We start from the raw sequence: 27,617 nt of genomic DNA on the forward strand, positions 1-27,617 counted from the left end.
TGGGCAAATGCATGATGGAACAGAATGGCAGGACCATTGTCTGTGCTCTGATGAGCTCATTGGAGCAAATGAGTAGGGGAACTAGTGAGTGGGTGGCTGGGAAGTAGCTCAATCAGTAAGGTTTTTACCCTGAAAGCAGAAGGGCCTGAGTTCGATTCCCAGATCCCGTGTTTTAAAAGATAGGCAAAGTTCTTAGGGCAAACCACTGAGCCTTCGCAGCATGACAAGTTCCAGGCCAATGGAGAGACCTGTGTGCTGGCTAGTTCTTTTGTCAACTTGACACAAGCTAAAGCCATTTAGAAAGAGGGAACTTTAGTTGGGAAAATGCTGCCATAAGGTTGCATGTAGGCAAGTCTGTGGGGCAGTTTCTTGATTAATGATTGATGTGGGAAATCCCAGCCCACTGTGAGCAATGTTTCCCCCGGGTAGGTGGACCTGGGCGCTATAAGAAATCAGACTGAGCAATCCATGGGGAGTGAGATAGTAAGCAACATTCCTTCATGGGTTCTGCTTTGGTTCCTGCATCCAGGTTCCTGCCTTGGGTTCCTGGCCTTTCCTCCTTCCTTTCACAATGGACTGTATGCTGTAAGATGAACAAACCCTTTCCTCCTCAAGTCACTTTGGTGGTCATAGTGTTTATCACAGCAATAGCCAACTAGGACACCCTCTTTCAGAAAGAGAGAAAGGTAGACAGTCCCTGAGCAGTGACCTTCAGGATTGTCCTCTGGCCTTCGCATGCATGTGCACACACATGCATAAGCATTAGTGTGAAGAGTACGCACAGTTATGTATACAAACATATGTTGAGGCACACATGTACATACACAGGCACATGTGATCTGGGACACACATATGTATCTGTACCGTGATATCTATTTGAGTAAACCAGATCTCCTTGGGAAAGAAATAGTCACTTGGCTCCCCCAATTCCAGATCAATGGGCATCGTGCCCAGAACTTCAGAACAAAGGAGGGCTGGGCCTGGAAAGCTCACAAGGAGAGTCCAAGAGTGCAGGAGCCTTTGGTCAGACACACGGTTTCCGTGTAAAATCTGAGACGTGATGAGTGATACTTCATATGACGAGAAAGCCAACACAATTTCTCATTTTATTTCTACCTAAAGTGACTGCAGGGAGTTATAAGGAGAGATGATCAGAGAACCCCCCTTTCTGGAAGGCCCCAAGATGCCATGGATCTGGGCTGAGGCTCCCTGGGAAGGCTTGGCCATTGGCTCGGTGTTTTCACTGGGTAAGGAAAGCGCAGGCTTCCAGGAGTGCTGTGGGACACAGAAAGCAGGACGTTCAGGAACAGGTATTTTTCTCAAATCTATAAATCAAAGAGGTCTTGAAAACACTACCCCAGCCCTTGCCCCACCATTGTGAGTCAGGGCTTGCCTCATCCACCCATGTGTTCTCTACGGCCTCTTCTAGCAGCTGTGGCCTCCTGCTCTGGCCTGGGGGCCACTTGACTCCACCTCTAAGTGAATCAGTTCACACCTCTCAGGTCCACAAGACACTCATGGTTCTGACTCCTAAAATGTGCACAGTGAAGAGCGATCTATTTGCCCATCCTCCATCTGCAGACACTGGCTGAACACCTGCCTTGGGTGAGTCACTGTGCCATGAGCTAGGGACAGCATGGGAAGCAGCTCTGTCCTTGGGCACGTGGTCTCTACACCAGTGCTGCCTGTTCATATGGTTTACCCAGGAGCCCTAGGCCAACCTGCAATGCAGTTGCCCAAGAAGACGTCAATACAGAACTTGGCTCCTCATCTCCGTGCAATCAGCATGGGGAACCTGATAAACCGTTTTGTAGGATGGGGTATCCTGTGCATTGCTTGCTAACTACCCAGCCTTTACTGCCAGGTACCAGCAGTACCTACATAATTGCGGTCATCAAAAATGTTTCTAGGAAAGGCCAAATGTCTCCTTTGGGGACAAAATCATCCAAAGTTTAGAACAGCTAACAAAGAGATTCTGGGCCTGTTCCTACCCCTGGACCACAACATCCGCCAGGCCTCTGCCTCCGAGTTGGGGACCAGATATAGGCATTCACAAGGCCACTGTGTCAGGGAGTCAGTGCATGCTGAAGCTTAAGAATCACTTCTGAAAGTCCTTCAACAATCTGAATGTGTGTGTGTGTGTGTGTGTGTGTGTGTGTGTGTGTAAATGTATATGTATTTAAAATCTTTTTTTTGAGATAGGGTTTCAGGTACCTCAGAATGGTTTCAGTCTCCATATGTAGCCAATGATGACTCTGAACATCTGATCCTTCTGCCTCTACCTCTCAAATACTGGGATTATAGGTGTATACCACTACACCGAGTTTATACCATGCTAGAGATTGAACACAGGGCTTTGAACATGATAAGCAAATACTCCACTAACTGAGCTACATCTCTAGGCTCTCTTCTAAATAGTGATCAAGAATTAAATTATACACCTTCCTATATTTGAATTTATTTTGTTATGTATATTCGTATTTTGCCTGCATCATGTATGTCTGAGCACCGCATGCATGCCTGGTACCCACAAAGGCCAGAAGAGGGTGTTAAATCCTCTGGAATTGGAATTACACACATTGTGAGCTGCCACGTGGACAGGTGCTTAGAACTGAACCCAGGTCACCTGGAAGAGCTGTGGGTACCCCTAAACCATCTTTTTGGCTCTACATTTTAAGTTTTTAAGGAATTTGTATTTCTACATGTATTTTGGCCTCTGAACTTTGACCTTTTCCTGTTGTGGAGTATTGCATTAACTGTGTAAAGATGTGCTACTACTTTTGTTTATGCTGCAGAATATTACTTTAACTATGGAAAGGTGCATTACACTTGTTTATACTGCATTCATTTAACTAGGCAAAGATGTGTTGTTGTTTTACCTTACCTGCCTAAGGCATCTGATTGGTCTAATAAAAAGCTAAATGGCCAATAGCTAGGCAGTTGAGGGATAAGTGGGGCTTATGGGCAGAGAAAATAAGTAGGAGGAGGAATCTAGATGAGAGAGAGAGAGGAGAAGAGAAGAAGGAAGGAAACGGGAGGTGCCTGGGGTCAGGCAGCTGGGCAGCCAGGCAGCCACCAGCCAGCCAGATGCAGAAGTAGAAAAAAGAAGTCATACAGAATGAAAGAAGGGTAAAAAGCTCTGAGGCAAAGTATAGGTGAAGAAAAACAGTTAAAATAAGTTATAAGAGCTAACGGGATAAGCATAAGATAAGGTTGAACATTCATATCTAATAAGAAGTCTCCATGTCATGATCTAGGAGCTGTTTGGTGGCCCAAAAGAAAGCCCGCTACATTCTACCAGGTTGATTCCTCAGTAATTCTATCTAGAATCCACTCACGGGAGCTTGAGCACTGCTTCAGATTAGCGGTGGCTACGACATACTCCTGTCCCAGGTACGTGTCGTACGTTGTTTTGCCATGGAGCTTAGCCAAACACTCAGTGTTGTCATTGAACAGAAGATTTCTGGTTTTAGACTGGAACAGGCAAAACTCCCTTGGGCACCTCGATCCAGTTCTTCCAAACTGATTCTGTGTCAAAAGAACCAACAGTCCGTGAGTAGTCAAGAGAGAAGATGGGAAAGTCAAGGGTTCTCATCCCGGGTAAGGAGCAGATCAGAAAGGCAGCACGTTCCTTTCCCTGCCTTGCACGACTCTTCCCAAACCTTGCTCCTGGAAGCACGCCCACTCTGGCCAGGGCCCAGGCTTTACCTCACTTCCAACCTTGCCTTCCACATCTCTCCTCCTACTAAATCTGTTCTTGCTTCCTGTAGAACATCTTGCTGGTGATCAGAGGTCAGATGACGATTTTTAAAGATCTGCTCCAAAAGCTGATCATCTAGAACACTCTGTCATTCCAGCTGTCCAGGGGGGCAACAGGAGTGGGAAAACTCCCGAGCTTCTAGGAGCTGGGCCATTGCAGGATACTCAGCCCCTCTTAGCAACAGTCCCTCCTCCAGGCCCAGGACAGTTGGGCTCAAAATGTATACCCAGCTCCAGCATGTTGTAATAGGAAAACAGAGACTAGGACAGGGCACCCCAGAACACAATCAGCCCTAAATCCATGGATGCGGGGGTCCCATCAATTACCACGGCCAGCAGAGTATCAACCCATGGGAAAGCAATAAGGAAGTCCGGTTCAACATGACTCGTTAGCCAGTGCTGATTCAAACTTTGAAAATCTGACATGAAGTAGTTAACTCCAGGTGTGCTTAAGCACAGTACAATTTGGAAAATGTTTCCTGGTGTTAATCAACTCCGTCCCATGTATACAATACAGCGAAGCTTAAGACATGATTACATCAAAACTCTTGTAAAGTACAAATGACATCTTCCATAAAGATCGGCTTACAGATTAACTGAGGGTGTTGGCTCAAGGCACACAATGCTCCTGATAAGTGTCTCAGGGAGGCTAGTGCAATAGATCGACTGAGATAAACCGAAGAGTCTGGGGGTCAGTGTGGCCTGGCCATGCAGATAGCATGGAAGTCACCGGGCTGTTAACCACATCAGTTCCCAGCTTTCCTGGCAGAAAACAGCTAATACATCTCCTCCTTGAAGAGACAACAGCACGCGATGAACATTCCTGGTTTCCTGGTGCTCATCTGTAAGTACGAGGACCTTGTGTCTCCGACACGTGGAGTGCGCTCTGGGATTGCTGCTCTCTGGACTTTGTCACAAGCATTTCCTGCTTGGCCTGCTTGCTAATATAAGTCATGAAAGGAAGCAGCAGGGAGGAAAGGACAGAATTCCCTCTGGACCATGACACAAGTTCAAGTCCAGGACCAAAGAGCCTAACTGATCCCTTAGAAAGACTCCCAGCATGGAGCAAATGCTATCCCCATGAATCAAGCAGAGGGAGTAGAAAGAAAGGCTTAAATGGATGAACACCTCCTATAGGAGCCCATGCAGTGAAGAACGTGCTGGGGACCCTGGTGGCTCATACCTGCTGGTCAAACAGCACCTGCTGAAGGACTTCCACCTTGTCTGTCCGAGATATCACAGCATGATTTGGGGCTACGGCTAGGTGGCAGTTCTTAGCCTCAGTCACAGGCTTCCGGGTGTCATCAAGGCACAGCAGCTCAAAGTCCCGCAGCCTTAAGTTCCTAGCCCACTCTTCAGTGCCCTTTCCTGATGAGAGAAGGGTGTCATTAGCCACAGCTAGCCCGCTTGGTCAAGGCATCCTTTCTGTATTGGTAGGACTCCTTTGAAAAACATATATAGGCTGTGATGAGCCGCAGGAGGTGAAACAAAGCTTGATCCTGCACAAGTTATTTGGCTACAGATATGGCAAGCATCACTGTTTAGCAATATAAAAGGTCTTATTCAATAACAAAGGGAATAAAGTTCATACTTGCGGTAACATGGCTGACACTCAAAATCAAGATGCTAGGTTGAAAGAAACCAGCTACAAAAGGCCACAAATGATTGCATGTATGAGAACAGGCAAAGTCATATTGACAGGAAGCAGACATTGAAAAAGCAAAGATGGTGGTGTGCCAACAAGGGCAAGGGGTTCTTCACGTTGTTCAGATGGGTATTACGGAGTGGGACCGTATTGGTGGTTTATCACTCTGAATGTGCCAGACCCTACTAAGTTGTACACAGATAATGGGTAGATGTTCAATATTCAAGTTGTATCTCAATCAATCTTTTAGATCATCTTTTAAGTATTTGTATGTGTGTGTGTCTGTATATGTATGTATGTGTGTGTTGTATGTGTGTATACACATATGTGCAGGTGTGTTTGCCTAAGAAGGTGTGTGTGGAGGTGAGAGGTTGATACCTGACTATCTTCCTCATTCTTCACTCATTTTGTGAGGTACAGTCTTGCACTGAACTCAGAGCTCAATGATTCAGCCAGAGTGACTGACTAGAAGGCCCAGGAACCACTGCTCTCCACCCCCTCATCCCCAGAGCTGGAATTAGAGGCATATGATGCCTCATCTGCCTTCTTACATGGGTACTGGGGATCTGAACTCAGGTCCTAATGCTTGCAAGACTTGCACTTTACCCACTAACATAAATCTTCCCAACCCCCTCCTTTTACAAAAGAACATTTACATATACATGATGAAATACCATGGAGGTGGCAATGCAAAAATAGGCGAAATATTCCATTATGTTTCATATGCAAATTACAGAGGTCACCTGAAGGTGACATTGCACAGGGTTTCCAGAGTGACTGCAATCAGGCTGTGACTCAGCACATGAGGTCAAGTGCAGGATTTCCCACACATTAGATATATCAATCTTGAAACAGTTTCCAATTTGAAAGCATTTCCAAACTCGGACTTTCAAATAAAGATAAACTTTTCCCTCTCATTTCAGTACAACATGGAAAAAATGGGGAACTCCACAAGTTTATCAAGTGTGTTTAGTTAATCCCAATAAATATAGCTATTAAGTACCTGAGAACCTCCACACCAGTCTGATCCCTGAATATCACACAGGCTGCCTTAAATTCCAGGTATAAGTGTAGGTGTGCCTGAGTGTGCACCCGCAGGCTCGACATCCAAACTTGCACTTGACTCTCCTTCCTTGGGAAACACCTCACGCTACTTCTGGAGTACTCTCTGGAGTCCTCAGGGATTTCCTCTACTTAATACTGATAATTTTGGACTCAGGGGTTTCCTAACACAAGCATGCTCACCCAGAACCAACAGGCCAGGAGAAGGAAAAGGAAGAAGAGGTTGGATTGACAGCTCACTGAACAAATCAGCGAGTCGCCCGCGGAGGTAGAGGTGGGGAGGCTGAGGAGAAGTACCAAATGGCTGGCAAGAGTTGAACACCTAGTTTTGCTTTCCCAATCTAGAGACCCAGAGGGAGGTTCTTGTTTAAATGATGGCTGGCACACTATCCTTCATAACCTACATGTTCCTGTGGATTTTAACTCACTGACTCTCAAGGAGTTTCTGACCAAGCTGAAGGAAGGCCTCTATTTACTTTTTTTTCAAAAGGAAATTTGATCTACTTACATTCAGTTACTGTTATTATCTGAGTTTGTTTCATCTAGTACAGACAGCCCGTGAGTTTCTTCACAGGTGCTACTAACTACAGCTGCATGGTGTGTGAGAATATGTTTGTGTGAATGTGTGTATGTGTGTATGTCTGTGAATGTGTATACGTGTGAATTTGTATATGTAGATATGTGTATGTATGTCTGTGTGAATGTGTATATATCTGTATATGTGTGTGTATGTGTGTGTGCATGTGAATTGCTTCAAAATCACTGTGACACCACAGATATTCCTATGCTGCCTACTATGCTAGAGACTTTAGAATTCACCAGTACATGCCTCTAATTCCCAGAACTCAACTTGCCAAGACAGAAAGACTTCCATGAGTTCAAGGTTCATGTGAGGTAAATAGTAAGTTCCAGGTTGAGTTAAAAAATGAGACCCTAGCCGGGCAGTAATGGTGCACACCTTTAATCCCAGCACTTGGAAAGCAGAGGCGGGTAGATCTCTGTGAGTTCAAGGCCAGCCTGGTCTACAGAGTAAGTTCCAGGATAGGCTCCAAAGCTACACAGGGAAACCCTGTCTCAAAAACCAACCAAACAAACAAAACCCCAAAAAGCAAAAACAAAAACCCGAGACCCTGTCTCAAATGAATGAATGCATAAATAAATATAAATAAATGGAATCCTTCAAGTCAAAAGTCTGAAAACAGTTGTACTATCTGCTCAAATACAAACCCGAAGACGAGTGTGTGCTATGGTGCTAAAGATTGCTTTGAAAGAGGAAGTGAAACGACTTCACATACCATCAGTGTTCTGCAAGACAGTGGAGTCCTTCAAAAACGCAACATTTCCTGCTTTCTCAGCCAGGCACCTAAAATATTTCCCAAAATAAATATACCACAAGACAGAAACCATTAGAATTTCCATAAATATTTGTGACACACATTCCCATGAAAGTAAACATGCAAAAGTTGGAACTTTTTCCAGGACTTTAAAATTTAAGATGGCATCTGCAAGCGTCTGTGCATCTTCTCTCCTTCTAAAATGCCTGGGAAACAACGCCGGTGAGATTTTGCTTTTTTAACCCATAAACTTATAAAAGAGAAACGATGACCACCTTTGGAATCTGGAAAGACGATGGCCAAGCGGTACTGGCCTAACTGAAGGGACAAAGCTGTGACAGAAGGTGGGACAGCAGCAGCTCAGAGGAATGTAGGCGTCACCACAGGACTCCAGAAAGACCAGGCAATTGTAAAGACAAGGTGTCTTTGAAAGCCGCTGAGAACAGGGTGACTGGGTAGAGCTTCATATAGGTGCCCTCACGTCTCATGCAGCAGTCCCACTAGGAAGGCTGAACCTTGACAACGCTACAGAATAGGGCAACAAATCCAGGGGGAGGCAGAAGCAGAAGGTGAGCTGGGTAAGCGCCTCATGCCTCATGGCTATTATCCCAGCACCCTGGAAGCCGAGGCAAGAGGACTGCTGTGAGCTTGAAGCAAGCCTGTGCTACAGAGTAAGACCTTTATCTCAACATCTCCCATCACCATGCATTAAATAAATAAATAAATAAATAAATAAATAAATAAATAAATAAATACACTGAAAAGTCTATGTTCTGGAAGATGAAGTCAGTGCCTGTGCTCCCCCCAGGATGTTATTAGGACTATCCTTCCCAAGGAGCAGGAGAATCGGATGAAGTCAAGAAACTATTCATGGACTCTGATGCTCATGACGAATGGTTCAAACCAGGAGCCCTATCATGAGGCCCAGTGCCACTGAGACTGGGAAACTGGTAGGGAACTGAGAATCACCCACCCCTCTTACTCTCAAATGTGGGAAACAGGCTGAAGCCTTAAGTATTTGAAGGGAGAACATAAAAGGTTATACCAAAAGAATTATACTCCCAAGATTCACAGACAATATAAGGGAGAGGATTTTTTTTTTACAAACTACACTTACCTAATATCATTAAATATATCAAGAAATGAAATATTCGTGAAGCAAACAAAGAAAGTTCCAAAGCAGAAATAGTCGTAATACGAAGAGATACACAAAGAATATAAAAAGCGGGGTATAGAGGCAGGCAGACCTCAGAGAGTTCAACACCAGCCTGGCCTAGAAAAGAGAGTTGCCAGACAGCCAGGACTGTTGCACAGAGAAATCCTGTCCAAGAAACCAAAATTTTTTAAAAATTAAAAAAAAAAATAGGGGCTGGAGAGATGACTCAGTGGTTAAAAGCATTGGCTGCTCTTCCAGAAGACCCAGGTTCTAGTCCCAACATCCACATGGTAGCTCATAATAATCCATAATTCCAGTTCCAGAGGATCTGACTCCCTTTTCTTGACTCTGAGGGCACTAGGCATGTAGGTAGTATGCAGACATACATGTAGGCAAAATACATATAAAATAAATAAATGTATTTTTTTAAAAAGAAATGAATAGTCCTCACCGCAAACATGCTTTAAAATGAGATAAGATTAAAATATAAAAGCAAGCAAATTTTGCCAAAACTGGAAGTAAAAGACTAGCTAAGGAACAATAGATCAGATGGTGATCGCAGGAGTCTATGCTTTAAAAAACAAGGCTTCAAGAGAAGTTAGAGAAAAGAGGATAGAAATTGTCAACAAAATAATTGTTTTCCCGGACTGAATAATTTAGTGAAATGCCCACCAACTGCCCAATCTAATAAAGTAGAGAGGATTTGCATAGAGAAATGAAATTTCAGAGCATTTGGTATAGAAACATGGGCTAAGGAAATGGCTCAGTGGGTTAAAAGCTCTGGCCTCAAAAGTCTGGCAATGTGAGATCAACTCCTAGGCACCTCCAGGCCTGCTGAGGGACACACACACACACAAATACGAAAACAATGCTGGGGTAGTCATAGCAATTCAAGCATCGATAAGACAAATCCAGGTGTTAAGACAGGCGAAGTTTGGGGCTGAGGCAGTAGAAGGACAGGCAGGAGGCATTGGGAGAGGCAAGGTTTTACACCAGAGCAGGAAGTCATTAAAAAAAAAAAAATACTTGAAAGCTACTCGTTAAGAACCAGTTGTATTTGTAGACTGGTTATGACTACAGGCCTGAAACCTACATACACAGCCACTATGGACGTTCTTTACAACCCTGAAACTAAAGCTGTCATCTGGCCCAGCTGCACCCACCTGAGTATATACACAAGGGACAGAGATATTTGCATAGTCATGATTATAGCTGCTCTATTCGATAGCCAAGAGACGGAAGCAGCCGAGACGACAATCAACAGATGAAGGGTGAAGAAAACGTGCTACATATTCACAATGAAAAAGGAAATGATTATATTTGCGGATGAAACTGGAGATTATCATGTTAATAAACCGGACTCAGAAAGACAAATAGTACATGTTTTCTCTCAGAAGTGGAGCCTAAATGTAAAGTGTGTGTGTGTGTGTGTGTGTATGTGTGTGTGTAACCAGAATAAGGAAGGGATTTATTTTTATTTTATGCTGGTACCCAGCAACCACATAGCAGCTCACAACTGTCTGTAACTCCAGCTCCAGAAGATCCAACACTCTCACAAAGACACACATGCAGGCAAAAAAAAAAAAAACCCACATAAAAATAAGTAATTTTTTTTTAAAAAAATGAAAGCTTACAAATCACCCACGTATAGTAAAAATCTCATTGTTTCATGGGAGCAAAATTATCAAATTTATGTTTAAAGGCTCAAAGTCCAGTTTGACTGTTGTCAGCTGAGGACCTGTGTCACCACCTAGTGGTGAAGCACACTCTTGGCAAAGAAGTAAGGGAGAGGGGGACAGAGCCTCCACATACACACCACACTCTACACAGAGCCGTGAGAACAATACCCCAGTACATGTGAGTTGCACAGTCGTTCTGACCCGTGCTGCACTATAAAATGAACGAAATCTCAAAGTTAATTTTTGATATTACTATTGGAAAATAACACTGTAAGAAGGCTTTCTCCTTGTCATTTCTTTTTTTTTTAAAGGCCTATTTAAATTTTTTATTGTTTTGTTTTTATTTTTTATTTTTTTGCTTTGTTTTCCAAGACATGGTTTCTCTGTGTAACAGCTCTGGCTGTCTTGGAACTCACTCTGTAGACCAGGCTGGCTTTGAACCCATAGAGATTCATTTGCTTCTGCCTCCTGAGTCCTGGGATTAAAGGCATGCACCCCCACTGCCTGGCTAAATTGTGTGTGTGTGTGTGTGTGTGTGTGTGTGTGTGTGTGTGTGTGTACCCGTGGAGGCCAGAATAAGGCATTGGATCCCTGGAGCCGTTAGCCACCTGAATAGGGGTCCTTGAACTGAACTCAGTTCTTCCGCAAGAGCAGCAAGCCATCTCTCCAGCCCCTTGAAGACCAAAGTCAAGGAGAAAGTGAAAACTTAAGATGTAATGGTGACCTGAGTGTCTTTGGGACATGGGGGGACTAAATGTCTCTTGAGAACACCAAGGCCCCACGTGGGTTACCGGTTGGACGGTTAAGCTGAACCCCTGCGGTCCTTGTCTAATGTCTAACCTCCATGCTCTGGGATGCTGGTGTAATAGGAGGCTCTGGCTCCTGCTGAACACTTGGTTCTTGGCTTGTCTAAGACAGACCACAGCCGGCCCCTAGAGCCACAGAGGCATGCATTGAGGATGAGGGCTGAGGCCTGACGCTGGTGGCCTCTGTCCCAGACTCACTCACCTTAAAGCCCCGTTGTAGCCATGGTATCTCTCTTTGCTGTTGGGGGCACACTTATTCTCACCCTTCTCGTCACCAACACACAGAGCACAGAGATTGGATCTGGGGTCAGCCCCAGGGGCGCAGCTTTGGCTGAAGAATTCATCTGGGCAGAAGGAAGGGGGTACATTAGTGCTTTTGGCCAGCGTCAACATAAGGTCTTCACCCAGCGAGTGGCCTATCTTGGTTTCAGCTCAGTGTGTGGACAGGAGAAGAAGGACACTCATCATCACGGAACAACATTCCACCACCAACCACAGACCCACTGGCAACCAGAAAACCCTCAGAGTGTAGGTAGGGACAGGACAGTCCTGGTGCTCGGGACAGTCACACAGGGCCCTGTCGTCACAGCCTTGTAGTGGGAACTCTGCTGAGGAACATGATGGCTCTCTGCAGCAGAGGCCACCTACTGTCTCCCTAGTCCACAATCTGACTTCTTATTTTTACTTTTATATCAGAAATAGAGACCCTGCCTTCTCCCTGGATGCCTGGCTTCTCAATAGAAAGAAGGTGGCCTGGGGCTCAGTACAGTCCTGTGGCTGGTACACCCCTGTGGCTGGCACATCCCTGTGAATGGTACACCCCTGTGGCTGGTACACCCCTGTGGCTGGTACACCCCTGTGGCTGGTACACCCCTGTGACTGGTACACCCCTGTGGCTGATACACCCTTGTGGCTGGTACACCCCTGTGGCTGGTACACCTCTGTGGCTGGTACACCCCTGTGACTGGTACACCCCTGTGGCTGATACACCCTTGTGGCTGGTACACCCCTGTGGCTGGTACACCTCTGTGGCTGGTACACCCCTGTGGCTGGTACACCCCTGTGGCTGGATACACCCATGGTATAATGACATGCTCAGGAGTGCCAGGTGCCAACTCTCTGGAAACATTCTTAAAAGGTATGAATTTCTTTATACACACTATTACATTTGGAAATTACTGTTTTATTGCATTTTTACCTGCATTAAAAAACTCAAGCTATCTTACCAGACTTATGATTACAAAAAGATAGATCAGATTATTAACAATTCAGGTCATTCGTAATGATGTTCTTCATCTATGGCATTGTTCTAATCGGTAAATGTACTACAGAGGCTTAATAAGCAATAATCATGCTGTTGGGGGGTTGTGTGGGCTGGGGAGAAAGTTTAATCCTTAAAGTGCTTGCCATCCAAGCATGAGGACCTGAATTCAATGCCAGAACCAAAAGAAGCTGGATGTGGCCACGTGCACGCATGATTCCAAGCCTAGGAAGGTAACAGGAGGCTTCCTACGACAGGCTAGCCTAATTGGTGAGACCTTGTTCATGAAAATGACACCCAAGGTTCTTCCCTGGCATCCGTATGCATGCACATACATGGCGGGCCTGGCACACACCATTGTCCCCGCTCCCTCTCTTTTCTTCACTCTGCTTGCACAAGGTAGAAACAAGTACTGAACTAGCCACAGCCAACAAAGTAACTGAACATTTAAGGCCCAGGTCCCACACCATGCTGTCACTGCGCTAACTCTAGACAACACTCTTCTGAACTTCTCTTACGTGGGAGAGAAATAAGCACCCTTCTTGCTTAAGCCTCTGGCATTTGGAGGATTTCTGTTCCTTGTAGCTAGACCTAACCTAAATGTACCCACTGTGTAATCTAACCCAAGAAAAGAGGAACTAGGGGTGACACAAAGCCCTGTCCCCTGAGCAAGGGTCCTGCTGTCCGACTCCCGGAGCCTACGCTGCTGGAAGAGCCACAGTATGTCAGGCTCTGGAAACTGAGCTGCATACCTCACAGCAGCAACTGTCCCATGACTCAGGAGGTACCATGGTGATTGGCAAGAACAGCAACCATATGCCCCAAATAGGCCCCAACCAGCACCTAAGACCTAATCCTAATACAACAGGGCTCACGTCCAAGAGATGCCATGTGTCCTGGCATCACCAAGCTTGCAGCAGGAAGGACATAGTTTATGCTGACCAAAGTGGGCACTGGATAGATAGGTTGGGCTCTGAGAGGAATTTAGGGAACACTAAGAAGTACTCCGAGCCAGTATCCAGGGGAAGCAAGCTGATATTGAGATCTGGATCTCCATAAGGGTGGGGTGACATTGGGGAAATTTAGGAAGTATTCTGTAGCAAATAGCCTGAGCATCCAGGGCACCAGGAAGCAATCACAGGAGAACCTAATTATTCTAAAATAGACCAGCAAGCTACAGCCAAGCAGCAAACATCCTACCGCCTCCCTTCCCTGAGGCTCCACAGCCTCCACTCTCCCACCAGGATGGCCCTCTCAGAAGACCCTCCCACATCCTCACCAAATCTGCAGGATCTGGTCTGGTTGACGAGCAGGCCGACAGGGATGTTCCAGCCCGCGGTCCTGTCCACAGCGGTGTGGCAGGACTTCTTGCCTCTCACAGAGCTCCAGCTGAAGCCAGTATCTTCCTTTCTAACTGCTGCTACAGCAAAGTACCCTGTACAACGGTAACAGAGGCAATCTTAACCTCCAGGGTGCACATGAGTAGAGAGTACCATTGATCTTTGACCATTGTTGGGGGTGGGGATTTGTTCTATGACAAGGGGAGAGTGATCTGAGCTGTGAAATAAAACAGTATAAAAAAATTGATCTTAGGGGCTGGAGAGATGGCTCAGAGGTTAAGAGCATTGCCTGCTCTTCCAAAGGTCCTGAGTTCAATTCCCAGCAACCATATAGTGGCTCACAACCATCTGTAATGGGGTCTGGTGCCCTCTTCTGGCCTGCAGGCATACACACACAGACAGACTAGTGTATACATAATAAATAAATATTTTTAAAAAATTGATCTTAAGAAGTGATTACAGGGCTGGAGAGATGGCTCAGAGGTTAAGAGCATTGCCTGCTCTACCAAAGGTCCTGAGTTCAATTCCCAGCAACCACTTGGTGGCTCACAACTATCTGTAATAGGGGTCTGGTGCCCTCTTCTGGCCTGCAGGCATACACACAGACAGAATATTGTATACATAATAAATAAATAAGTATTTTTTTTTAAAGAAGTGATTACAGAGCCAGGTGGTGGCGACAGCACACACCTTTACTCCCAGCACTCGGGAGGCAGAGACAAGCAGATCTCTGAGTTCGGAAGAAAAGTAATTACAGGGGACTGTCCCCAACCAGCCACATAAGCTGCTGAGTTATACGCCTTTTCCTGTGGGCATAGACATTGACCAATGAGAGTGGCCTCAACAATGCACAAATCGCCATCTGCAGCTACATCAGGCAAGGGCAATGGTGACCACTAGATCAGCCGCTGCATGAATGCTGGGGACATGCACACAAGGACCACCCTGAGCTGAGTCCAACCAACCCAGCATGGTGAGGAAGTTAACAGGATTGAGTTCTCCTGCTGTCGAAGGTAGCTAAAACCCCCTCTGAGGGCAAGACCCAAGTCTTCCAAAACTTAGCAAACTCTGACTCTACAAGCAGCTGGGTCTACAGCATAGAGCCTGGGCTTGCTGATGCTGGACATTCAGGTTCAAAGCCAGGATCTGCACCAGCGTTGCCTCTAGCTAAGAGTGAGATCCCAGGCACTGGGAAGTTCTCCAGGCCGCTGTCTCCTCGAACATACAGAAGGGGCGAGTGACATTTCTCCTTCCACATCACCCTGCACTGAGTGACCACATGGAAGTTCCCCACCAAGCGTGTAGGTCCATAGACACATTAATTATAATTATTCCCCCCATGAATTATCTGGATCTGCCAATGATGGTGTCTAGACTCAGCCTCTTTTGGTGGTTAGGTTAGGATCCCCCTGCCTCTTCCTGACCCCGACTCACCTTCTGCTGGTCTGTCCACACAGTCAGAGCCATTGCTTTTGGAGGATTCTGAAGAACAAAGACAAGCAAAACATCACTGAATACCCAGGTTACTGAGAGGCCATAAGTGTTTAAATCCCCACAAAACAAGATCAAATTCAAAGAGAATGACTTGGCATTTCAATGCAGGAGGACTAAACATTTCCACCATAGACAAGGACATGGCTGACCATAGCAGTGCTATTAATGATAATACCCAAATACCATCTCCAGACAATAGTGAAGAACTATGGCAGAGTCACACAGGAGAATATTATACAACCATGAGACTGAATAATTTACAGCCACACATTTATATGAGTGACTATCACAAAAACAATCCTGAGCGAGACACAGCAGACATTAAACATGCAGTTCTTTCTCCCTTAATTAAAAGAGAGGTGAGGTGATTTTTGTCTTTGGAAACCAGGAGTTACTGCTCTTAGGGACTGTGGTGACAACAGGGCACCAGGTGACTCCTGAGGCTTGCCGACTCCTTGTCTGGGTGCCAGTACGTGGGTGCAATTGGTAAAGTGTCACTGAGTTGTTTACTTGTATATTTTTGTGTTGTTTTTATGAAAAAAGTTTATCTTTATTTCTTGTGTGTGTATGTATGTGTGTGTGTGTGCACATGACATGTGTGGTGCATGTGTCGAGGTCAGAGCACAGTTGATGGGAGTCATTCCTTTCTACCACTTGGGTCCAATGTGTTGAGCTCAGGTCATCAGGCTTGGTAGGAAGTGTCTTTATCTGCTGAGTCCTCTCACCATCCCCTCAAAATGTTTGTTTTGATCAAGAAGTAAACTACCCATGATCTGTCAATTTGGGGGTACGGGGTGGCCCTTTTCATTTATTCTTTCTCCTGCTTCTCTCACCCATCTTCTCTGAGATCTAGTGAGTGTGGTCCCACCTCCCGACTCCCATGTCAGGCTCATATGGAATGACCCAGAAAGGACATCGGCTCCACTCACTCTGGTTCTCCGCCAGCACAGGAACTAAACCACACTTGCCCGCAATGTAGATGTAACCTCCATCCAAGCTCATGGCATCAGCGTCTCCTTTCTGTAGAGACAGAGAGGGTCACACACACACCTGAGACCCTCACTCTCTGTCTTCTGGACAGAACTGTTCCTGTACCCGACTAGACACGATGAGGACAACTGCTCTCAGCTAACATCTGCCTATTAGCACAACACAGAGTGGTACCCAGAAGCTGGCTCGTCAACTCGACTCATGGCTAGAATGAATAAACCACATCCCCATACAGAAACACAGATCGTCAAGGTTGCAAAGCTACTTTCTCCAGTCACCATCTTTTTACAATTACATTAAAAATAATTAGAGGGGGCTGGAGATTGGCTCAGCACTTAAAGGTCCCATTGCTCTTCCAGAGGGCGTGAGTACAGTTCGAGCAGCAACATGGCAGTTCTCAGCTGTCTCTAGTTCCAGGGGACTCGAGGCCCTCTTCTGGCCTCTGAGGCCACTGCATGCATGTGTCTCCCATACACACACTCTTTCACTCACACGTACACATCAAATAAAATAAATATTAAAAAATGTTTCCTGCTGGGCGGTGGTGGTGCACACCTTTAATCCTAGCACTCAGGAGGCAGAGACAGGTGGATCTCTGTGAGTTCAAGGCTAGCCTGGTCTACAAAACGAGTTCCAGGACAGCCAGGACTGTTACACAGAGAAACCCTATCTTGAACACACACACACACACACACACACACACACACACACACATATCCATAATATACTGTTTATTTTTTAAAATGGGTCAAAGTATATAAACCATACAATCCAGAATTGCTGTAAGCTGCACATAAAAAGAAAACTGGAATGAGGAATTTTAAAACTCTTGTTGTAGATATCTCTGAAACTACATTCAAGTGGAGTGTGTGTGTGTGAGAGAGAGAGAGAGAGAGAAAGAAAGAGAGAGAGAGAGAGAGAGAGAAGCAAATCTTCCATATTTTCTAAATTACCCCAATAACCCTAAATTGTTCTTTTAATGAAAAGGGTAGAGATTCCACAACAAGTTGCTTTTCAGACCTTGAAGGTGCTCGCTCCTTCATGCAGCAATGTGCTAGCGTGGCCCCAAGCCCACCTGCTCTGGGCTTTCCTCCTTTACAGTGGCATCTTGGGTGACCAACCTCATTGTAAGCAGATGCCCATGGCCTGCGCCCAAGAAGCCAGCTGCCCGCACCACACGCGACCCCAGCTCCCTACCATGATTGAGGTAATGCAGTCTTCCGTGGTGGAGAACGAGGTGCAGGTCACCCTGCCATTGCTCGCTCTGTTCCACTCATCACACTTGCTCTTCTCCTCGCTGCCCACCGCACACCACGTGACCCGGGCACGTGTGGCGGCCACATCCTTCTCCTCTGTGGGGAGGGACGATGGTGAGAGACATTTAGGCACTGCCTCATTCCCTCTCTGCCCCTCCCTGGGGATTAGGTTCCTGCCTGGATTTTCTGAGGCAGAAGAATCTGTGTGGGATCCATTCATCCTTCCCTTCTCCCCATCATAGCTCCCAAACCACTTCAGGCCTTAACTAAGGTTTTCTGTGTTCCTCACCTCTGTTCTTTGGTGGGCTTCCCTGACTTCTAATCCGTCCACCAGGTCTTAGTGTAACCATGTGCCTAATGTTCTGGTTCCTTGGAATAAAAGCCCCATGACATGGAAACTAGTGTATACCCCAACAGCTGGCTTAGAGGACTCAGCCCTGACCACCCATAAGGCCCTAGTCACCATCACATACCACAGTGTAGCCTCCTGGTTCCCACAGACTACCTCTCTAAGTCCCCAAGAGTAGGAAAAACATAGGCAAGTGTACTCAGCCCATTGTAATCTCTCCAGGCAAGTTCAAATCCCAGCACACAAGGCGTGCTCCACCTAGCCTCTGGAGTAGCCCCCCAGGTCCCAGTTTTCTTGGCTTGTGTCTCTGTTTCTCACTTAATAAGAGGCCTTGGGATCCTGACACACACAGAGGAATATAGAAACACTAATCTGGTGTCTGGGACATTTTTTGGAGACACTTCTCACAATGACCCTGACTTGATTGACAGAAGACACGTGGATGTGTCATGCTCCCACCCGAGGTGCAGAGGCCACCCCAGAGCAGAGGCCACCCCAGAGCAGAGCTCACCCAGTTTCCTGTCTGCCCGGTGCACCCTTGGGTCCCTGCCTGGGGTTTACTTACTTCTGTGCAAGTTCTGGATGGATGTGATATAGTTGTAAGTCAGGTAGAGGCCAACATCTACCTTCGGGGGAACCCTTGAAAACCCGATGGCAGAGTCTTTGAAGAGCAGGTCCTTCTCCTTCTGTCCCGCTAGGGAGGCAAACAGCTTGAACTCTGACGCTTCGTCCTTTCCAAACTTGTCCTGTTTGAGGAAAAGGAGAATTACGGCCAGAAACGAACTGGGGAATGACTACCCGGGGCTTGGGGATAATTCTAATGGAGCAGGAGGGGACATCCTCTCTCACAGGGCCTCTTCCCATTGCAGAGACACAAGGTCATCTATAGCTTACTCCCTGGAAAACTGCTTTGTCTCGAGGTCCTTGGGGACCGAAGAATATTGCCTTGTCCCCTGCTTCTGCTGGAGTTGAAGAGAGCCTGCCAGGGGCTGACACCGGGAAAGGTCCCAATGTTTCTGCTATCCAGAGGAGGACTGACACCGGGAAAGGTCCCAATGTTTCTGCTATCCAGAGGAGGGTTGGCGCCCACAGTCCTTAAGCTCCCTCTGCTGCAGAAGTTAGGCAAGGGGAGCTCCCCGCCCCACACCCCAAACTTAAGCAGGCCTCGGGGGCTGCAGGTGGGTGTACCTGTGCCTGGCTGAGAAGTTCCCAGATGGCATCTTCCTTGCCCCTCACACTTCGGGCCACAACAGCGTGAGAAGGGACTTGGGCCAGGTGACATTCCTTATACTCCTCCACCGACTTCCAGGTGTTGTCTGGGCACAGCAGCTTGTACTGGTCCCTTTCGGCTTTATCTGGTAGTTCCTCTGCCAGGAAGGGAGAGGTGGAGAGATGAGTCAACCTTTGGCCATGACCATGAGCTGTGACTCCCCTTCTCCCCAACAGAATTCTGACCACAGAGTTGACAAAACTGAATCAAAAAGACTGAGTTGATCCTGGATACCGAGAAAAGTAGAGAGACTCTCCAGAAAGTACTTGAGCGTGCTAAACTCAACCCTAAAGCAGCTGCTTCTGTGATTCAAAGAGGCGGAGCAAGTTCTGTTAAGGTCCCCACAGCCTCTGACGAAAAGGTCATTACAAAGACACAGGCCTGAGAAGTCAGTTGTCATGGTACCCACATACAATCCCAGTACTTGAAAGGTAGATTAGGAGTTCAAGGCCAGCCTTATCTACATAGCAAGTTTGAGGCCAGCCTGAGCAACACCTCAAAAAACAGAAGAGAAGGTGATGGGGGGGGGGGGGGTGAATGCCAAGGGAAGTTACCTCACCCACGTCTCCAGAAGAGTAACAGTGACAAAAATTTGGGCCTGAGGAGATGGCTTGGTCACTAAAGCCTCAGTTCAAGCCCTCAAAACTTGTTTTTATATAGGGTGGTAGTGGTGCACTCTTATAAACTCAGAGGCAGAGACAAATGATCCCTGAGGCTCGCTGACCACCCAGACTAGTCAGAAAGGCAAACTTAAGGTTCAGGGCTTGAACCGGTCTCAAAAGAGAGCAACAGAGAAGGACTTCTGAAGTCCTCCTCTGGACTTGGCCTGCACACACGTGTGCATGTACACTACACACACACACACACACACACACACACACACACACAAATAAATACTTTTTTGGTTTAAGTAAAAAGGGGAAAACGATAGCTGCTGGGGATGTAGCTCAAGGGGAGGGAGGGGAAGAAAGAGGGGGAGAGAGAGAGAAAGAGAGAGGGAGAGAGAGAGAGAGGCTTATAAAATCAGCAGGACAGTGATAAAACTAAAAGAAAGTTTAGAGAGCAAGATGCTACAAGGTCAACCTATAACACTCAATAATTTTTAGTAATAACAAAACACAAACTAATATAGAATTAGGTACTTTAGCAACTAAATTCGTATCGAATAAAGGCAATTTGACTTGAAAACTGCACAAGCTCCATAGTAAGAAAAAAAAGCACAACCTGTCAAATGATACTCTTAAAGGGTGTGTAAGCCTGGCAGGGTGACACACGCCTGTAATACCAGCATTAAAGGGTGTACAAGCCTGGCAGGGTGACACACGCCTGTAATACCAGCATTAAAGGGTGTACAAGCCTGACAGGGTGACATACGCCTGTAATACCAGCACTTGGCTCAGGAATTCACGATTATCTTCAGCTATGTTTGGAATTCAAGGCCAGTAGGCTGTGCTATGCTCGGCCTTGTTTTAAAAAGAGAAAAAAAAAATCAAGAAGGGAGAAGCCACATTATTGTTCTAGACTATTCAACCTAACTTTATAGGTAAGTTAATTTTTTCATGGGTCAATTTAAATTCCATGCAATCCCAGTCCAAGCGGAAGTGCTATTTTTATAAAGAAGTTTGACAAAACAATTCCCAGCACTGTGCCTTCTGAGTGCTGGGGTTAAAGGCATGCACCACTGTGCTATGCTTCTCTGGTGATCCTGTGATTGTGGGGGCCTATCCCTTAGGGTCCTAGGACTGCGATGACCTGTCTGCGGTCATCCTGGGCACAACACTGCTTTCTGCCTGTCTATACCTAGCAATCGTGTTCATAATGGATACCCTCCGACAGTACAATGGCGGCATGTGGCAGGAAGGAGGACAGCGCCACTGGTTGTCCATCATTAGAGTGGTAAAGTGTTAGAGAGGTGAATATGGCGGAAGTGCCCCACAGATCATCCGCTATTGTCAGAGCCACTGAATTGCCCACATAGTAAAACCATGGATCCATCTCTGACCCTCAATGCTGAGTGGAAAACTTTGGGGCAGCGTAGTTTTTAGCATTCAGTAAAAACTTTATGGACTTAGAATCCAGACACAAGCCAATGAAGTTCACTCTGTAAAATCACGCCCATCTTGGAGGAGACAGGACAAGCTCTTTGGTAGGAGTGTCTATGAGAGGAAAGAGAATGGGAGCAGGCAGGACAGATTTCAAGAGTGTGAGGTGGGGGCTGGAGAGATGACTCAGCAGTTAGGAGCACTGGCTGCTCTTCTACAGGACCTGGGTTTGATTTCCAGCACCCACACAGTGGCTCACAACCATCTGCAACTCCAGTTCCAAGGGATCTGACACCTTCTGGCCTCTTAAGGCACCAGGCATTCATGTGGTGAACATGCAGACAAAACACCCATGCACATAAAATAAAAATTAATTTTTGGAGGTTTTCTTTTTTTAAGAAAAACTTAAAATAAGAGCTGGACCCTGTAGGCAACTTGATGACAGTGTGGCTGGAAGCTGAAGACTCCGGTGACCTGCACATCAGAGTGATGATGAACGGACATGATAGTGGGGGCTGCCCCCACCGCTTCTCCCTTGCCCTTACCTAATACGGTGCTTCCCCTGGTAAAAGCCACATCCCCAGCATTGTCTCTCAGACACCTGGGAAGTGAGACGAAAGCAGTTAGAGTCTTGGTGTCCCGACCGTGTCTGGCACTGGCCATGTGGCTCTTTCTCTCCAGACCGAGTGTGCAGATGTGCTTAGGCCAGCAAGGAGGTAAGGGAAGTCACCAGACAAAAGTGCCTGCGTCCCAGGAGCAGCCTGGAGAGCAGGCACAGAGTCTTGGCAAAGGTGGAGAGGGTGGAAGAGTAAGTCAGCCAGAGATCACACTCTCGTACTCTAGAGAGAGACCTGAGTTGAACAAAATGGCACGGTCACAGTAGCTGCCCCAGTCAGCTGGGAGGGAGCAGAAGTTAGCTAACCTAGCACAATAGGATGTGGTCAGAAACAGCCATCGCCAGGTTGGCTTCCATCAGAGTGATATAGAATTTGGGGCCTTGCTGGGCCTCTAAGGGATGGAGAAGAACATTCAGTAGGGAGGCCAGCCACTTCTTAGGGCTCAGGTTCTCAGTCTGCACAGCTGTAGAAGAACCACATCTCCATCCCCAGCAGGCTGTGCACTAATGGGGACCGAGGGAAATGGCACCTTGCCCTGAGGCTGCATGGCAATGGACCACTGGGGAGAAGAGACGGTATCACTCACTTGAAGGCGCCTGCATAACCAGAGTACGGTTCTTCTGGGGAAGAGGCGCATCTGGCTGCCCCTGTCCCTGTACACAAGCTACACAGGTTGGGAAAGCGATCCTTGTTGGCACCGGGAATACAGCTCTCTGAGAAGAACTTGGACACCGCTGTCAAACACGGAGAAGCAGACCACAGAGTGTGAGCCAGTCCCAGCCACTGCAGCCCTGTCCTCCAGCAGTGACCCCCACAGACAGATCCCCTTTCCTCCATCCTGCAGGACAGGACAGTACTGTGGTCTTGGGAACCCAGACATGCATCTTTGCCCAGAGAATACTCATTGGCATCTCCCAGAGCTATTGGTGCGGTGGCCCCCGTTTCTAGTTGATCAGCCAATCTCTGTCCAACCTTGGACTCATCCCAGATGCCTACCTATGCCAAAGTGGCCTGGGTCTACAATGAGAATAGTAATTCCCACCTGAGACCACCCAGGATCCCCCAGACCACTTTACCTTCCTCAAGGGACGCAGGTGGCCCATCCCAATTCAGGAATGGACGAAGGGTCCCTATGGGGATATTCCACCCAGCGCTCCTGCCAAGGCCTGTGTGGCAGGACCTCAGGCCTCGCAGTTCGTTCAGACGAAAGTTACTGCTTTTCTTCACAACTGCTACAGCATAATAGTGAGTCCGGGGTTCTGCAAAGGAACAGAGAAAACGGACAGGGCTTAGTCCGGATGGGAGATCCCACTCCACCCAAGCCTCTTAGGAAGGAGAGCCACGCATCAGGAGGATCTGTCTTCATCCAGAGTCCAGAGACTCAGCTCCCCAATGTGTGATGCTGACTGGGTCGGCCTCTTTGTGCTCATCCATTCTGACTCCACAGAGCCTCATCCACGGTCACAACACGGCCACCAGGTTGAAGAATCTCTAGGAAGAACTCACGAGTTTTGGTCCCATAAATTTCTGCTGCAATAGGGCGCAGTTTGTAGGGGGCTGTTCCTGCATCAAACATCGAACCACCATCGAGAGTCATAGCATCGGCTTTGTTTGTCTGAAAGAAAATGGACCAGACAGTGAGGCACATTCCTGTAATCCCAGCCCTCTGAAGATAGAGGGAGGTGGACCTCTGAGTTTGAGGACAACCTGGTCTACAAAGCAAGTTACAGGACAGCCAAGACTAGACAGAGAAACCCTGTCTCAAAAAACCAAAGAAGGAGGAGGAAGAAGAAGAAGATAAAAGAAGAAGAAAGAAAAGAAGGAGGAGGAGGAAGAGGAGTGGGGGGAACCAGAACAAGAAGAACAAGAACAAGAAGAGAGGAAAGACAATGGACCAGACACGCTTCAGTAGAAAAGCAGTCAAACTCTGCAAATGGTATTTCAGGGCTCCAGAATGAGTTAGTTTTCCTTATGTCCATATGTCCTACCTAGAAGAGGATGGCACAAGTCAGGGGTCATTTGCTGTGCGGAGTAAGCATCCCCAGGGCTCTGACTCCTGAAGTTGTGTGTGCCCTCTACATGTGCCTGTCTGCTTCCACTCCAGTCATCCTTGGTCACACAGTCACGGCCATTTATCTTGCAGGTTGTTTGGTCTACATACTCTATCCCGTTTTCACTCCATGTGTATTTTCAGTCTTGGGGTCGTATGCAGCGTATGAGCTCACACATGAGAGAACATGTGGAGGCCAGAGCTTGACTTCAGCTGCCTTCCATCTCTCTCCACCTTACTCTTGGAGACAAACCTGGGGCTCACCACTTTGTCTAGACTCCGGAGGCCCTCCTGTCTCTACTTCCTGGATGCTGGGACCACATGTGAAAGCCACTACATCCAGCTTTTACATGGGTACTAGAAGGCGGACGTGTGTCTTTTTACTGTCTAGAATCCTGGCCATCCCTGCCCAACAGTTGGGATATGGCACCTATGCCCATGTCTGGCTTATTTCTCAAGGCTTTAGAGACATGACACATCCATCAGATTCGACTGCCTCTGCTTTGTTCCTGTTAAACAATGTGAAATAAGACCCCAGTTTCCCCATAGGGGGTCTCTCAATGTTAGTCTGTCTTTCACTAGCAAGAGACACCAGTTCCTATGACTGAAGGGGACTGCTCCCAAATGATAGAAAATAAAGCAGAGGGAAGACCTGAGACTTTCCAGTTGGACTCCACTACTCTCCCTTGCTTTCCTTTATTCGAGTTGGGGTATTAACTTACCACAATGGCCTGGATGCACTGCCGGGTGGAGGATCTCTTGACGCAGTTGAGTGGCTGGCCACGTATTTCTTTCATGGCCTTCTGCCACCTGGAACACTTTTGTGCCTCGGGTTTTGACACGGCACACCATCTAACAGTGGCTTTCCTAGCCAGACAGAGCCCTGGGGAAAGAGAGGAAGGAGTTAGGAGTCCAGCAATGGCCATGAAGGAGACGTCCTCATTGTCCAGTGGAGTTCTGTAGACTGCCCTTGGCCACTGCCCTCCATCCCTTCATGTTACATGATCACATACAGCCACTCTTCCCTAGTTAAGCTAAGCTGCGGAACCACAGGGAACTCTGTCCCGGCCAGAGAGCTTAGATTCAATAAGTTACAGATTATTTTCCTTCTTATGGCTAACATGTTTCCTACCCGCCGAAAGATGGTCCAGTCCAAAAACTGTTTTTATTGACTTCTACCTGCTTTGTCCTAGATGAACCTGGCAGGGAAGCAGGGGAGGGATTATAGCTCATGTTTTACTTATGTGCAAACTAGATCTTAATGTTGCAAACATGGAAAACTTTGTGCATTGCTGAGACTGAAAAATGATGTAGCCACTTTAGGAAACAGGTTAGCAATTGCACATAGAAATGAGAACACAGATTTCCACCATGCCGTGGTGATGCGTGCCTTTAACCCCAGAGGCTGCCAGATCTCTGTGATTTTGAGGTCGACCTGGTCTACAGGGAGAGTTCCAGGACAGCCAGGGCTGTTACACAGAGAAACCCTGTCTCAAAAAACCAAAACAAACAAAAACAAACCACATGTTTACATAAATATTTAGCATTGATATTCACAGTGGCATTATTTATTTAGAGTATCAAAATTTTTTTAAATTGTGTGACTACCTAAATTCCAACACTAGTGAATGAATGGCTGAACAAAACGTTGCACATCCATTCAATGGAATATTATTCAGCTATAAAATGGAAAGAAGTGCATATATGTTATAACACGAATAAGCCTCATCTATTCTAGGTGAGGGATGCCACATACAAGACAAAATATTGTATGACTCCATTAATGGGAAAAGTCAGAAAGGCCTTTTGTTGAGGCACGGTTTCTCTATGTAGCCTTGGCTGTCCTGGAACTCACTCTGTAGACCAGGCTGGCCTTGAACTCACAGAGATTTGCCTTTGCCTCCCAGGTGTTGGAATGTGTGCACTGCCGCACTTGATCAGAAAGAATAAATTTATAGATAGAAAGTAAATTAGTAGTCTCACTGTATGAGTTCTGGGATTAGAATCCAGGTCTTCAGTCTTGGCGGCAATCACCTTGACCCAGTGAGTCACCTCATCCACCCTGCAGGGTGCTTTCTGTCAACACTCTCACGCTCTCAGGCATTGTGTAGCTCTATCAAGTGACACAGCTTTCCAGATAAGTAGAATTTGAACCCAGGCAGTTGGGCACCAGCACCACTGACCACTGGGCTAGCCTGCCTGTCTAAGATCCCTGGGTTAGACACAGGGTACCACTGCAGCAGGGCTAAGAGAGGGTGGAAGGACAGACCATAGGGGAGGGGGCTCCCCAGTGCTGGTACAAAGAAGCCTTCTCTGGAAGCAGTGACCCTGAGACTCGCAGGGGAGGGTGGAGAAAGGACAGGGTGGACTGCTGCCTAGTGGCTAAGCCGGGAAGGTGTGGCCAGAGGACCTGTGAGGGAAAGGATGGTCCATGTGCAATAAGGGAGCAGCACTGAGGACGGAGAGGGACAGAAATAGGGAGGTGGCGTAGCTGGGTAATGAACTCTGGACATGAAAAGAGCCAAAAAAGAAGGGAACCAAGGGAGCCAAGGAGTGGCACAAGGAAGGTAAGAAGCCAATGTGGGGAGTCCGTGCTATGTCACGCCCCCCACCCCATCAACACTGGTGCTGAGTACGGAACACTCTCCCTCCCAGCCCTCTGGAGCCCCGTGCCGCAGCTGAACATGCTCTCAGCAGCCAGCGTTCCCGGAGGAGGCATCATTTCCTCAGTAGCCAGGTATATCCTGATGGATTGGATACTGCTACAGCACACAAGCACTCCCTGAAACAGGTCTGAGTCTGCCCCCCTCAGGCCACATCACTTTTAAAATGAAGAAATCGAAGGTGAGAATGGCAGTCTCGCCACAGTCACACAGTCCTTGCAGAAGCGAGTATCTAAACTCAGGTCCCTGTGTGTCTTAAGAAAAGAGTTCACCCTCTCTGAGTCTTATATTCCTCCCTAAACAGAGCAGTATATTTGGTGCTGAAAGTTCTAGAAGGACACAAAGAGACAGCATCCCTAGGGATTCTCTGGGGAGCTCTGAGCAGCCCCAAACATAACCCTGCCCTGATCCAGTGGAGTAGGTTCCTGTCCCCAATCTAGACAAGGGCAAGCAGGACCGTGCCCAGAACCTGACCACCTTCCTGACTACAGGTGCAAGGACTCGTGTGTTCAAACCGTTAGGTATGAGTTCACGGTGCCTACAGGCAGAGGCAGGGATGGGATGCCCACCTTCCCAGCAGGTGACATCCCCAGGTACCTGTACTCACCAAGGGCCTCAAGGAACAGCAAGGCAGGGATGAACAGCCTCATGTCTGTGGTCTCGGGGGACCTAGAGAACAAGCCTGGCTTCGGCACCCTTCCTGGGGCCCTTTATCCATGCCGGGTGACCTCACAGAACTGGCCCCACCCTCTTGCCCAATAGGCCTGCCTTCCATCCTGCTTCCCTCAGCCAGGTATGCTTGCTCTTAGAGACCAGGCTCCTGGAGCCAGAAAGGAGGAAGCGG

At 47.2% G+C, this 27,617-nt stretch overlaps 1 protein-coding gene and 1 long non-coding RNA gene across 2 annotated transcripts in view; one reads left to right on the top strand and one right to left on the bottom strand.

Moving 5' to 3' along the window:
• LOC148122197 (uncharacterized) overlaps positions 1 to 27,617 on the top strand; it is a 250,853-nt gene that overhangs the window by 34,323 nt on the left and 188,913 nt on the right. The window lies entirely within an intron of this gene.
• Ltf (lactotransferrin) lies at positions 1,078 to 27,531 on the bottom strand. The gene is made up of 17 exons (XM_048423639.3): positions 27,381 to 27,531; positions 24,833 to 24,993; positions 23,567 to 23,675; positions 23,137 to 23,319; positions 22,647 to 22,794; positions 21,989 to 22,044; positions 19,320 to 19,498; positions 18,697 to 18,877; positions 17,724 to 17,878; positions 16,466 to 16,556; positions 15,477 to 15,524; positions 13,982 to 14,137; positions 11,644 to 11,785; positions 7,762 to 7,829; positions 4,943 to 5,127; positions 3,339 to 3,528; positions 1,078 to 1,275 (listed from the first exon to the last, which is right to left on the bottom strand). The coding sequence occupies exons 1-17, from the start codon at positions 27,421 to 27,423 to the stop codon at positions 1,241 to 1,243; spliced, it is 2,130 nt and encodes a 709-aa protein (XP_048279596.3). The 5' UTR covers positions 27,424 to 27,531; the 3' UTR covers positions 1,078 to 1,240.

Source organism: Myodes glareolus, chromosome 4, assembly GCF_982192425.1.
Source record: "Myodes glareolus chromosome 4, mMyoGla1.1, whole genome shotgun sequence".
In the NCBI taxonomy this organism is placed as follows: Eukaryota; Metazoa; Chordata; class Mammalia; order Rodentia; family Cricetidae; genus Myodes; species Myodes glareolus.

Bases quoted from the DNA above. Each gene is read 5' to 3' on its own strand.
- Ltf (XM_048423639.3), bottom strand. From the start codon at position 27,423: ATGAGGCTGTTCATCCCTGCCTTGCTGTTCCTTGAGGCCCTTG. The intron at 23,320-23,566 runs GTGAGTTCTTCC...GTTCCTTTGCAG, and splicing joins AATTTATGGGACCAAAACTC to AACCCCGGACTCACTATTAT. The intron at 14,138-15,476 runs GTGAGTCGGGGT...ACCGTTGTACAG, and splicing joins TGTGGACAGACCAGCAGAAG to GGTACTTTGCTGTAGCAGCA.